General features: G+C 56.7%; 1 protein-coding gene across 1 annotated transcript; it reads left to right on the top strand.

Moving 5' to 3' along the window:
• The first annotated feature begins 3,888 nt into the window (after positions 1–3,888).
• Positions 3,889–10,488, top strand: GUCA2A (guanylate cyclase activator 2A). Its single transcript, XM_039238717.1, has 4 exons — positions 3,889–4,210; positions 8,797–8,923; positions 9,638–9,833; positions 10,221–10,488. Exons 2-4 carry the CDS (start codon positions 8,849–8,851, stop codon positions 10,283–10,285), a joined length of 336 nt encoding a protein of 111 aa, XP_039094648.1. The 5' UTR covers positions 3,889–4,210; positions 8,797–8,848; the 3' UTR covers positions 10,286–10,488.
• Positions 10,489–13,246: the final 2,758 nt, after the last annotated feature.

Genomic DNA, 13,246 nt, shown 5'->3' with positions numbered 1-13,246 from the left:
GACGTAAATGTTGGTCATCAGCAGGGCCTCTGAAGGACTATAGTAGGGGCACAGTTAAGTCTGGCCGCTTTGTGATGATTCAGGTACAGCTGAAGTGCAACTTCGGGCAGATCAAATGAAAAAGTAAACAAGATCATTAAGATGCAGGTTTAGCTCTGGAGCTTTTGACATGTTCCAGTGTGCAAAGGGCTGCTGTTTATAGACGCGCCCTTACCAGTTGGATAAAGCAGTCCTGCAAAAGCCACATTAGCATCAGTTAGCATTCATGTGAGGGTCGACTGTACACAGCCTAGGATCACAGAACTGTCTTGAAGTCTTCGAGCTAGAAGGGGCCTTTGAAATCTAGTGGTGATCTAAGCACGGGAAGTGACTTGCTCAAAGTCACAGATCTAGAGGAAGATTTGGGGAAGGGCAGGGGTGGAGAACGTCATTTACTTGGTAGGAATTTAACATTCCTCCATACACTGCCTTATTTGATCTACACAAGAACCTGATGCTGTCGAACTGTTACTCCCCACCTGATAGAGGCAGGCACAGTGCAGCTACATCCTGAATGCATTCCATCAGAGCTCTCCAGTTGTACATGCTTGGCCAAAAAGATAGAATGGAAATACCGAAGATCCACCTGCGAGGAACATGTGCCCCTCTGTGAGCGCGAGGTGGAAAATCTGAACCTGAGGCCATACATAAGTGGTAGCTGATTCTATGTACCTGTCTGCGTGAGCATCTGTCTCGTCGCCGAGTGTATTCCAGTGGATTAAGAGACACCTGTTCTGTGCAATATTGCTTTTGGGTGCAAGCCAGCTATTTCAAAGCCCTACTGTAACTGTGAGTTAGAAGAACTGGCATTATTGGCCTTACTGGGACATGGCCTCTTTATCCCCAACATGGAGCCTTCCTAAAGGATTTTCAAGTGTTATTTTGAATCTATCCTCCCTGTGTGTATTCCTCTATTTATGATGTGTGACCAGCATGTGCAAAGCACAGAGCTGGGAGGTGGCTGCAGCAGGGCCAGAATTCGGCCCAAGTCAGGGCTGTCTCCAACACCCCAAGTCTCAAGCAGTGCCTAAGTAGCACTGACCCCAGAAGTACAGAATGGGATAGCTACCGTTTATTGGTACTTAATATTACTTATCCCAAGCACTTAATGTACAGTATATTTACTCTTTGAAACAGCTTATGTGGTAGAATAGATACTATTATCAACCTCATTTTGCAAATGTAGAGTCTGAGCTGTAAAGAGTTCAAGTCACTGGCCCACGGTCCTCCTGCTCAGTAGTAGTAGAGGTAATAATAATAGCAGCAGCAGCAGCAGAGCTGCGATTTCAGACCTAAGCCGCCCAGCCCCACTGTCTGCCCTCTTCATCACAAGGTGCCGCTGATTCCTCTATTCCCGGAGCGCCCGCCAGAGCGCCAGGGCCTTGGAACAGCCAGGCTGCAGTGAGCACCGGAGGCCACCAGAGGGCAGAGGGCTGCTGGCTGTGTGTCTTTCCCATCAGGGCTGGGCGGCCAGCCCTCAGATCTTCCCTCGAATCCGGGCTTGCTGGAGGGAGCCAGGAGCCCCTCTAGTTCCCATCAATAAACATACTGCTGGGGCCCGCTGCCCCGTCCCAGCCCTCCTGCCCTCTGCTGCCCCCCTACTCTCAAGGCAGGGTGGGAAAAGTCACCCCACCTTCACCCCCAAACTCTGACTGTCCTGAGGCTCTGCCTTTCTCAGACCAGCTGATGCTGGGGGCTGGCATTGTCCAGGCAGGTGTGGACCAGCCACATGCCCTTGCCCTCCCAGCCCTGCTTCAGCCTGTGCAGATTCTGGTGTCCCCAGTCACTCACAGTCTCCTGCCGCCTGCGGCTGTCACAAACATTATGATTATTGCCACCATTTGCCAGGCCCTCTGCCCAGTGCTTGACAGCAATTATCTGAGTTAACACTCCCAACTGCTTTGGAATCATTATCTCCCTTTTCCTGCCGCACATTCCTGTTGCGAGAGGTGAAGTCATTTGCCCAAGGTCACAGCCAGTGAGAGACTGGCGAGAGATCAGGAAGCCAGCTCTGCCTCCCTCCAATCTGCTCTTCCCACTGAGGCACGCTGCCTCTTCCCAGGTTCCCCTGACCTCTCTCCCAGCAAGTCACCTCTCCCCGTCCCACCCCACCCTACCTCTGCACTGGGTCTGAGCTGACGTCATTGTGGGTGAATGATGCCCCCTCTCAACGCAGGCCCCTGAAGGTCAAAGAGGCAACATCCTGTCCTGGACAATGGCAATAAAGACATCTGAGGGTACTTTCCGCCCTTCCCATGACTGAGTGACGCTCACAGGCAGAGGCGTCCCTGGGAACAGTCCTCTGGTTCCGTGTGAGTGTGTGAGCACACAAACTGTGTGACTCTGGTGTATTTGTAAGTCCCACACCTGGGTGACAGCATGACTGCAGGTGGTCGCATGCCCATGGGCCCTTATATGAGACTCTACCTGAGCAAGTGTGTGTGCCTGTGCGACTGTGTGCCTTTGCGTATGTGTTTGTGCTCCTTGGTGGCAGAGGGGGCAGAGAGCATGCTACCTGGAGCAGGGGTTGCAGGTGAGGGGGAGATAGCCCTTTGCTCAAGTTCTGCCTCCCTCCTGAACCTTCTCAGAGAGCCACCTGAGTCCCCCCCGGAGGCCCATGTCCCAGAGGACGCTTGCCTGGAAGAGAGCTGGGTTCCTGGGCACTGTCAGGGGTGAGGACTGGGAGTCCCATACATGTGAATTCTTCGCCTTTTCTCATCTTGGCCCTGGCCTTGGCCTGTTGCTACTTCTCCCTTACTGATCTGAGCTGGATCCGAGATCTAGCAGTACCTGCTCCTGTCCCCAGGCAGCCCCCCGCCTTCCCTACGCAAAGTTTCCCAGAAGCTGGTCCATCCTGAGCTGCTGGTCCCTGGCTAAGCGTGTTCCCTGCAGGCCCCAGAGGCCAGAAAAAATACAGGAGACAATGGTAGGAACACCGAGTCTGCCGTTAGAAGAAGCTGGAATTCCGTCCTGGCAAGACCTTGTCCTCTCTGAGCCTCAGTTTCTTTATCTGTTGAATGGAGATGAAATGCCTTACCTCAAAGTGTTGATGAGATGGTCCAAGAGAAGCCAGATGGAAGGGAGCCAGCTCTGGCCCTGGCACATCTCAGTCCCAGGACTGCGCTGCCCTGTCTGCGGCCTCCCTCTCTCGTCCATACAGCCTGTCGCTGCGCTGCCCAGACTAGCCGACTCTCCCGCACACCGTCCTTGCCCTCCCGGAGTGTGGACAGGGGCGGAATGCATCCCTTGGCTGCTGGACTGGTGTGGCGGCCGTACCGAGGCAGCCCACCCACGCCCCAGGTGCCAGTGTAGTCTTGAAATCACTGCTCTTCTCGTCGTCTTTCCCTGCTCTGAAACCTCCCGTGACGTCCTACTGTCTCAAGGTGAAGGGCAAAATGCCTTAGTATAGAGCTTCCTTCCCTGGCTGTGGCCCCCAGCACCTCTTGGCACATTCTCTGCTTCAGTCCTGTCCACCACCCCTTCCCCTCTGTGCTTCCTGCCTCTGCCCACAGCCCCCATCTCTGGAGCCTCAAATCTGCCCAGTGATCAAGGCCCAGTTCAAAGGCCACCTCGTCCGGCAAGCATTCCCAGACCTGGCCCCAGGGGACCTTCTCTGGTGGCTCTCAGTCTGCTTCCTGGCTGTGCCCTAGGGAGGCTGTGCTCACGTCCGGTCCTCCCTCTAGCCTGTGGCCTCCGGGGCGTGTGGCCGGAGCTCCAGCTGTGTCCCTTTCCTTCCTGACAGTCTTCAGGGAGGTAGGGTGTCTCGGTGGCCAATGCCCAGAGCGGACAAGGGGTTGGGGGGTGAGGAGGCAGCTATCAGTGAGGGGAGCTCCACCACTGTGGCCTCCTGGCCAGGCCACAGGGATGTGAGATGACAACCAGACACATCCTCTGGCCACTCCCCAGCTGCCCCCTGGAGCATCAGTGAAGGAGCCCACCTACCCCAGGGCCTGGGGGAGAGGAGGGAGCCCTCTAGCCCAATAGGCTTCAGATGCCAACGCAGCAATGGCTTTCTGTGTAACACTGGGCACTGTCTTCTGAGAGCCTCTGTTTCCTCTTCTGTAAAACGGGCATCATTGACCTGCTTATTGGAGTCCGACTCAGCAGCTGCTCCTTTCTTCTTCCCCTTCTTTAAAGATGGGAGCCAGGGGCCAGGAAGATAGTGCCGAAGGTATGGACTGAGTAGATGTTTAAGCTTTTCTTTGGAATTTGTGAAAACTGATTTCTGTTCTGGAATTTTTCAGTTTTGTGACCGCAGCTGCGGCCAAGTCCATGTGGCAATGAATCTGAAAAGTTGTGCCTTCCTCTAGGCCTAGGTAGCCACAGGCTCATGTCTGCACTTTATCCTCTCTGTTGGCTGGGTGCCCTGTGTAGTGCACTACCAATAAAACTGTACACGGCACCCGTGTATGCACCCTTGGGAAAGCCATGGTTTCTTAACCTCTCTGGGCTCTTTTCTTTCTTTTTTTTAAAAGAGAGGAATGCTTTTTTCTTTGTTTTTCTTTTTCTTTTTTAACTATTTTGGAGAGACAGAGACAGAATGTGAGCGGGGGAGAGGCAGACAAAGAAGGAGACACAGAATCTGAAGCAGGCTCCAGGCTCTGACCTGTCAGCACAGCTGACAGGCCTCAAACTCATGAACCGCGAGATCATGACCTGAGCCAAAGTCGGATGCTTAACCGACTGAGCCGCCCAGGTGCCCCAACCTCTCAGGGTTTCTGACCTTCGTTGTATTCATCTATGAAGTGGGGCTCTACAGTTATTTTTTATGGGGCTCCTGAGTGGCTCAGTTGATTTAAGCATCTGGCTCTTGATTTCAGCTCAAGGATGGTTGAGGGATCGAGCCCTGCCTCAGGCTGAAGCATGGAGCCTGTCCGAGGTTCTTTTCTCTCTCTCCTTCTGCCCCCTCCCCACTCTCTCTCTCAAATAAAAAATGTTTAAAAATACTATTTCTTACATATTCCCAGAGCTGTTAAGAGATTCACAGACACCGCCCATCTTCCTCAGATAGTTCTGGACTCCTGGAGGAACTTGTTCCACCCTCCAGGACATGTTTACAACAAGATGGGCGCCTGTGAAATGTGAGCCACGCCCTCTCCAAGGTCGCACAGATCAGCACAGGAACCTCTCTACTCCCGCCTGAGCTCTGTTCCGGGCCTTTCCCCCTGGAGTCAGAGCCTGGCCTGGGGGGACCGGGCCTCGGTGGACCCAACTTTAACGTGCACACTGGGACCAGGCCGAGGTCACACAAATACAAGAGTTAACTGCTGGGCACAAAGGAATAGCATCAGGCGTCCTCTCAGAGATCAGAGGGTGACCCGTCAGCGGCTGCTGCGGGGGGTGAGGGGTGGCGTGCTTGCACACCTGTAGAACACCTGGGCCAGAGCGGGTGTCTGACAACCAGCCGCCGCTATTGCAAAAGCCACGACCTTCCTGATCCCCTGAGGGCTCAGCGGCCTCACTAAGTGCCAGGCCTCCGGTGAGCACTGGAGTCGCAACAGAGCATGACACAGGCTCTGCCTTCAGGAGCTCACAGGAGAGCGGCCGGATAGACAGCTCGGCAGGTTTACAGCGGGGAAAGGGGAGGAGGCTGGTGGACCCCAGAGGAGGTGGGCTTCCTGGAGCTGGGGGTCAGGGAGGAAAATGTTCTAGACAATCGGAAGTTTGCGGTGGTCAGATGTAGAAACCGAGTCTGGGTAAGGCTGCACACCTGTTCCCTGACGGGGCTGGGACTCTCAGCCGGGCTGCCTAGCTTCAAAGCTGGGGCTTTGTCACCTACAGCAGGTCTGGGCCCGGCTTTCCGGTTCATTGGGGGTGCTTTGGGGATCCCGGTTGAAGGGTGAGCAGGAGCTAATCGTGAAGGGCCTTGAATGCCAGACCAGGGAGTCTGGGCTTTCTTCTGAAGGTCTGGGGCAGCCACTGATGTGTTTTCAGGTGGGGCTGCAGGTCGTAGAGGCAGCATGGCCTGGAAGGTTCTAGAGGAGCAAGAGTTTGCCAAAAGAGGTGGCCTTGTATGTGGAAAGCGCAACAATCCCAGCCTCCCCTGCTGCCCATAAGGCATGTAGAGGGGTGTGAGGGTCCTGGGGCCCAATGCCTCAGGACTCAGGTGTGGGCCTGGGGTTCTGGAAGGGCCCCAAGATCCAGCACCCAGCAGGGAGGGGGCCTGAGCTCACACCTCGGCCCCGGGCTGGGCTGGGAGAGTACGGGAAGGGGAGCTGGTTCTCTGTTCCCAGGGGGAAGTCAGAGGTGGAGCTAGGTCTGGCAGGGCCCAAAGTCCTGAGGCCGGGAGCCATTTCCTCTTTCCCACAGCATGAAGGACATCACTCCTGCAGCCCCACCCACTCCAGTCCGCCCGCCCTGCACCGGCTAGGCCAGGCCTGGGGGGCTGGGGGACAAAGAGGCTCTAGGAACCAAAGCCCCTCAGTCCCTCTGTATCTCGGGAGGAGAAAGACTGAAAACCAAAGCAAGCCAGAAACGGGGCTCTTTGGGCACACAGCAGCCCCTCCCAAGCCTCATCCGCAATGTTAAACTGTATTTCAATCTCCTTGAGTCTCCCACTGACCCAACCCTGACCCTAAACCCGATCCTAACCAGCATCCACATCGTTTGCAATCCCTACATCAACCCAATCCCAGAGGCGCCCCAATGTCAAACCTCACGCTGCCGTCCCCCTCCCAACCCTCTGCTCCATCTAACCCCACCTCAGGTCCTGACTTGAACTCTTAACCACTAACTGTTCGTCCGCCTTGCCCCAGCTTAGCCCCGACCCCAACCCAGAACGTCGGGCTGACCCTAACCAGTCCTCACCCTAACCCAGCTGTACCTCTGATCTGTACCTGGTGTTCACCTCCATCCCAATCACAGCGGACTCTACCTTTACGCAAGTGTCTAGCCTCACCTTCAACCTGGACTCCATCCATAACCCTACCGGAGACTGTCCCATCTCTGACTCTCCCCGAGTCGTACTCCCATCCAGCGCTCGGCTAGCAGAGGCCGCCACGGGGCTGGACTGAACGTGCAGACCTCGGTGTGCACACACATACACACACCCCTCGGCACGCGCATAGGTACACGCACGTTAACATCCGCATGCGCGCGCGCACACAAACACCCACACGGGAGAGGGGAGGGAAGTCCAGCCCAGTTCTGAGGCGCGGCCTGGGAAGGCAGGTGGAACCAGTGTGTCCTCCCCCTCTCTCCCTCGGCCGGACCCCTTTGGACTTCCCTCCTGGTCAGGCTCTGCCCCTCCAGCACCTTCTTCAATACGACCTCTTCAATACCCAAGAATTCCTGCCCCTCTCCCCTTCCTTGAAGCTGTCCTGGCTTCTAGCCTGGTTTGTTGGTACATTAGAACAATGGAGCTCCCAGGGCTTCGTTCTTCTGTGTCCTGGTGGCCTTGCTCACAACAGAACACGATGAACACACACTGAGCTGCAGCAAGTCCTCATGGCGGCCAGAGTCTAGAGGGGCAGAGACACACACCCGAGTAATCCTGCCCACCGTTCCCAGTAGACGAGTGTTCCTGCTTCTGTGGGGACTACAATGGTGATTTAGGGATGCAGTGGGGGTTCTTGGGTCCAGGTCTTAAAGTTTGAGGAGGGGTTTGCCTAGTGACAATGATAGCAGATAAAACAGCACGTTCAAAAGCAGGGGGAAGCACGTTCAGGAAGGGTTGGGGAGCCTGGTAAGAAAGGCCTGGTAAGAAAGGCCAGGGCAGGGAGGTTAGGCTGGTCTAGCAGGGGAAGAAAGGGAGTAGAAGGGGAAGGGGTGCGTGGCAGGGGTGATCGGGAGGCAGAAACAGGACTGAGGGGGCTGGGGGAGCAGGGCAAGGGGGTCTGGAGGGCGAGGGGAGGAGTTCATTCGAGGCCGATCTGAGGCTGGAGGACAGGCGGGAGAGGCAGGTGGTCACCAGCAGGGCCAACCGGGGCCAGAAGCTGCCGCTGATATTGATCAAAATAATAATAGCTGAATGACCTTTCACTGATGAGTGCTTCCTGTGTGCCCGGCATCGAGCTGAGCGTTTGTATGACATCATTTAACCCCCACCTGGGGGGGGGGGGCGTAATGAGCCCACCAGGTGGATGGTATCAGTATTATTGATCCACAAGGGATACTGAGGCTCAGAGAGGAGAAACAGTTTGCCCAAGTTCACGCACATTAAAATCGGGCAGTAGGTAGGACTTGAACCCAGGACTGTGGGACAGGAAGAGCTGAGTCCTCCCTCAAAGTCATAGTGGCCAAACCTAGGACCTGCCTTGGCCTGCAATTCATCTCTCATCATTTGAAGCCCCCTAGGAACTCCCTCCTCTCCCCCCTCCCCCCCAGGCTGAACTCTTCACATGTCCCTGAATATTCCAGACCTGTTCACCTCCTGGCCATTCCCCGTGCAGCATCCTCTGCAAGAAGTAGCCTTCTAACCCTTGCCCCTTCTCTAAGAAAGTTCCACCCATTCTCCAGAACTCAGCCCCGGCACAATCTCTTTTGGGAAATCTTTCTGAACTCCCTGCCTCCCGCACCGGGCTCTGTTCCCACCCCAGCCAGGGCCTGGCCTGCAGCAGGTGTCAGTGAGTGTGTGTGTTGATGAAGCTTGATGATGATCAAGCCCAGGGCGAGGCGGGCTTGATCTGGGACTGATCTCTTATCTGCCAGGGCTGTCTCCACCTTATCTGATTAGGCCTGAGTTGAAAGGCAAGCCGATGAGATGCTGACAAGGCCTCTGGGTTACTCAGTAACCTTGCCCTCTTTAAAAATCCACAGTTTCCCTCTGGCATCCAGAACCCATCGCTCCTCCCTCTCGGGCACTGCTGCCATGGACACCTTCCTGCTGTCTGCACTGTGCCTCCTTGCGACCTGGGCAGTCCTGGCAGGGGGAGTCACCGTGCAGGTAAATCCTCTGTCCCTACCCTGGCCCAGCTTGCACTCTGCCCCCAGTTCCCAGGACCTGTGCCCTGAGAAAGCACTCCCTCTTTCTGGAGCTCAGGTGTGGCCGTTTCTCAAGAGTCTGTTTCTCAGCCCTGCCTCGGCTGCCTTCCCCTTCAAACATGGAGAGGAGTGGGGCGCCTGGGTGGCTTAGTCGGTTAAGCGTCCGACTTTCGCTTAGATCATGATCTCGCGGTTCGTGGGTTCGAGCCCCGCGTCGGGCTCTGTGCTGACTGCCAGCTCAGAGCCTGGAGCCTGTTTCAGTCTGTGACTCCCTCTCTCTCTGACCCTCCCCTGCTCACGCTGTCTCTCTCTCTCTCTCCTAGAAATAAATAAAACATAAAAAAAATTTAAAAAAAAACATGGAGAGGAGAGAAATCCGCATTTGAGAAAGGGAGTTGATTAGCCAATTTACTGAGTGCTTTTGCCATGAGCCAAGCTCCTCAAGGGAGGCTCACCCTGGGAAAATGGGATTATTAGTCCCATTTTCCAGAGGAGGAAAAGTGAGCCCCAGAGAGGTTACATAACTGGGCCTAGGCACATGGCTGGGAAGTGAAGGAGCTCGATTCAATTCGAGACCTTCCTCTCAGCCAGAGCATCGACCTGGGTCTTGGGGACCCCGCGGGCATCCCGGAGCAGGCTGTGGTCTGGCCTCGCACTCGGGACCTGTCTCTCACAGGATGGAGAGTTCTCTTTCCCTCTGGAGTCAGTGAAGAAGCTCAAGGACCTTCGGGAGCTCCAGGAGCCCGGCATTCGGAACCGTAGGCAGAGTGGAGGCCTGGTGGCTCCCAACGCCTGCAGCCACCAGAAGTTTCCGGAAGAACTCAAGCCTCTCTGCAAGGAGCCCAATGCCCAGGAGATCCTCCAGAGGCTGGGTGAGCCGCCGCTCCCTGGTGGGTGGGGCGGGGAACTCCCTGGTTGGTGGCGCTGGAGAGGGGCTGTGCTCTGATTGGTGGGTCTGATGCAGCTGTGGTAATTAGTTCTAAGCTGTAATTGGCGGAGCTTGCTTTAGACCGATCCTCGCTCTGATGATTCATTGCTAATTCTGCATCCCGTCCCTCTGGCCTTCGCTCTTGCTCCTTCTGGGCGGCACCTCCACGCTGGCTGGCGGGCTTGAGCCGTACCTGTTTGGGGCGGAGAGACCAGCCAGTGGGAGGGGACAGGCCTGGGTTTCTCCTGGGGACTCAGGGACAGGTGTCCAAGCTCTGGCTCAAGGGAGGGCGGGGCTTTGGCTCTCTGGGCGCCCCATCTCTCCTGCGCAGAGGCCATCGCCGAGGACCCGGACTCGTGCGAGATCTGTGCCTTCGCCGCCTGTGCTGGATGCTAGGACTGTCGGCTCGCTGCCTCCGGGCCCCTCCGCCACAGATGCTCCCAGGGCCCGCAGCTCCGCCTTCCCCTGCCCCCAGGGGAGGAGTGGAGAGGGCGTGGCCTGGGGCGCCCTGCGCTGGCCCGGCCCCTGACCCGTCCCGAGCTGCCACTGCCCCCCAAGATCCACTCCGACCCTCAGCCAATAAACCAGATCCCAGAGTACTCCTGGTGTCGCTTCCTTCCTTCATCTACCAGCCGGCTCCTCACCCAGCTTCATGGGTGCCTGCCCTGCCCTCAAGCTCAGAGTTTAGGTGTGAAGTGCAAGGCACCCCCTCCCTACTGAACCGGGGCTGCCACCACACGCAGGCACTGAGGGTACCTCAGTGTGTGTGTGTGTGGGGGGGGGGAACCTCTGCTTTTCTTTCACGTCCCCGAGGGACACCAAAGTCCCTAAGCCCGGAGTGAGCTCAGGAGTCCCTGGTTTGCATGTCCAACCCAGCTTGGGCGGCTGTGAGACTGGCCCCAAGCTCTGGAGTGTTCAGGGTACCCCAGGCCCTGGCCCCCCTGACCACCTCAGCGTTGCCTCCTGCCCTCCCCGCCGGGACCACACCTCAAGCCACCGCCCTCACCCCTTCCTCTGCTCCCCTCACCTGTGCTCTGCTCCTCTTCCCACCCTCCTGGCCAGAGAAACTCCTACTCAGGTCGTGCTCCCATGGCCGCTCCTCAGAAGCCTTTCTTAACCCTTCCAGGAGGGTCTTCATGCTCCCATTTTGTCCTCTGTGCCCTGCGGGTGCTTTGATGACCCACACCCCTTGCAAGGCTCCGGCCACCCTGTGCCATAATGGCTTCTGTGCCAGTCTCTCTGCCCCCTAGAGTGGGTGAGCCCCACCACACCCGTGCCTGTATGAGGATATAATGCGGGGCAGGTTAAAGCCAGATACCCACTTCCAGCCCTGTACCACATACTGTGTGATGCTAGGAAAAGTCGCTTTCCCTCTCTGTGCCTCAATCGCCTCCCCTGTGAAACTGGGGCTGTAATAGTACCTGCCACCCAGGCTGGGTGAAATAACGCGTGTAAATGTGTATGAGATCCAGAAAAAGCTCAGGCCACGCGCCAACAGAGAATTCAATAAATGGTAAAAACAATAAACCAAAAAGATGGGGAACCAGAGTCAAGCTCTGCGAATAGTTTAGACAGGGGTGAGGAGGTGAGGTATGGAAGGCTGCTTGTTAGCAAAGTTAGAGGGAATGAGGAAAGAGGAGGTGACCAGAGTATTTCTTGGGGAGTCAGAGAAGTGCCATGGGGTGACTGAGGCAGAATTGCTTGGGCTGCAGAATTCAGAGGGTGACGTGTCTTCAGGGCCAGGTCAGGGGAGGCTCCGCAAAGGGGGAGGGGCGACACATACACTGGGGTGGATGGACATCCTAAACCAATCTAGAGGGAGGGAGGCGGAGGGCGTTCCGGAAGGTGGAGTAGATGCAGACACAGAAGTAGGTCCATGGCACTAGAATGGTTCAGTCTGGACAGGGTGGGTCCTGGGAGGCACCCAGGGCGGAGTTCCAACCTGACTGTTGTCACAATGCCTTTGGGCTCAGTTTAGAACTGAGAGGGGGCGCTGGGGAGCCACAGAAGGATAAGGGGCCCCGTCAGAGCAGGGCTGCGGGGCTCCCCTGGCATGCTGGGCACGGAGAGTCTGCAGGACACAGAGCCAAGGAGGAAGGCCTGCCAGGCCTCGGGAAGTGTGTTGAGGGCCCACGTTTAATGGTTGTAAGACAAGAGAGAGGCCTGAGAGTCACAGGAAGCATTGCAAAAGACCCCGCAGCCTTGCCCGGGGGCCGAAGGCGAGGCAGGAACTAGAGCACTTGGGTTTGTGTCCTGGTTGAGTGGGGGGGCCATGGGGCTCATGAGCAGAGCTGGGAGGTTGGGACAGGCAGCGGGTCTGCGGAAATTCACCATGGCCTTGGCCCTGGGTGAGCTGAGTTCAGAGAGCACCTCCCTCTTATGCCCGGCTCTCCTCCCTGGCTGCCCGGAACGGGATGGGGCTGTGGCGGAGCCCACCCTGTGGAAAGGCCCTTCTTCGGGGAACGCCCAGCACGGCCCCTGCCCTGAGTGAAGGAGGTGGCTGCAGCTGTGAGAGTGCAGGCCCCGCCCCCCATCAGGTGTCATCAGCACAGCCCGAGTCATGAGTCATGAGGAAGGCAGCAATGTGAAGGCTCAGAGGACGGGCTCTGGCCTGGACTGCCTGGGAAGAAGTCCGCTTTGGCCCTTGGCCGAGCCTGGGGTCTTGGCCTAGTTAGTTCTCTCTCTGTACCTGGGTCTCTTTATTTGTAAAGTGGAATATTTATAACGGTACCTGCTTTATCAGACGGTTTTGAGGACTCAGTGAGTTAATATGGGCAAAACATTTAAAATAGCGTCTAGGGTATATAGCGAATGCTCGATAGATGTTGGCTATTATTGTTACTATTATTCCTCAGGGCTGCCAGGATGGAGTGAGGGAGGAAAGGTCTTCCATCTAGACCTGGCCAGATGGCTCTGGGGAGCCTGAGAAGAGTGGGCGCTCAGGAAGGTAAGGCTAAGGGCCAAGGCCCATCTTCTCACAAGCCCCCTGGGTGGAGGCAGCCTGGACAACGGGCCTGGGGAGGGGGCACCACGTGGGTCTTCCCTGCACCCACTGCTCCTGCAGCCCTACCTCCTGGGGGATGCTCCCTGCCCTCCCGGCATCCTGGTTGTCATGCTGGCTTTGCGGCTCGGCCAGCCCTTGAGCTTGGCTTGTGGGGTCAGATGGGAACAGGTGCTCTGAGGTTTCTTAGGTCTGTGATTGTGCGTGCCTCACTTCGCTCCCCAGCCCCCGTCCTGGAGCCTCCCTCCTCCTATATGAAATAGGGCTTGATGACCCCACTCCCCAGGCACTGGCAACTAGGAAATTCATTAGATCAGCCTTTCTCCTCAACCGCTCAGCTACCCCCGTGGCTCTGC

The sequence above is a fragment of the Hyaena hyaena genome, unplaced genomic scaffold (genome assembly GCF_003009895.1).
Source record: "Hyaena hyaena isolate Hyena2069 unplaced genomic scaffold, ASM300989v1 scaffold_144, whole genome shotgun sequence".
In the NCBI taxonomy this organism is placed as follows: domain Eukaryota; kingdom Metazoa; phylum Chordata; class Mammalia; order Carnivora; family Hyaenidae; genus Hyaena; species Hyaena hyaena.
The sequence above is the reverse complement of the archived record's forward strand: the minus strand, read 5'-3'. Positions and strand labels throughout refer to the sequence as shown.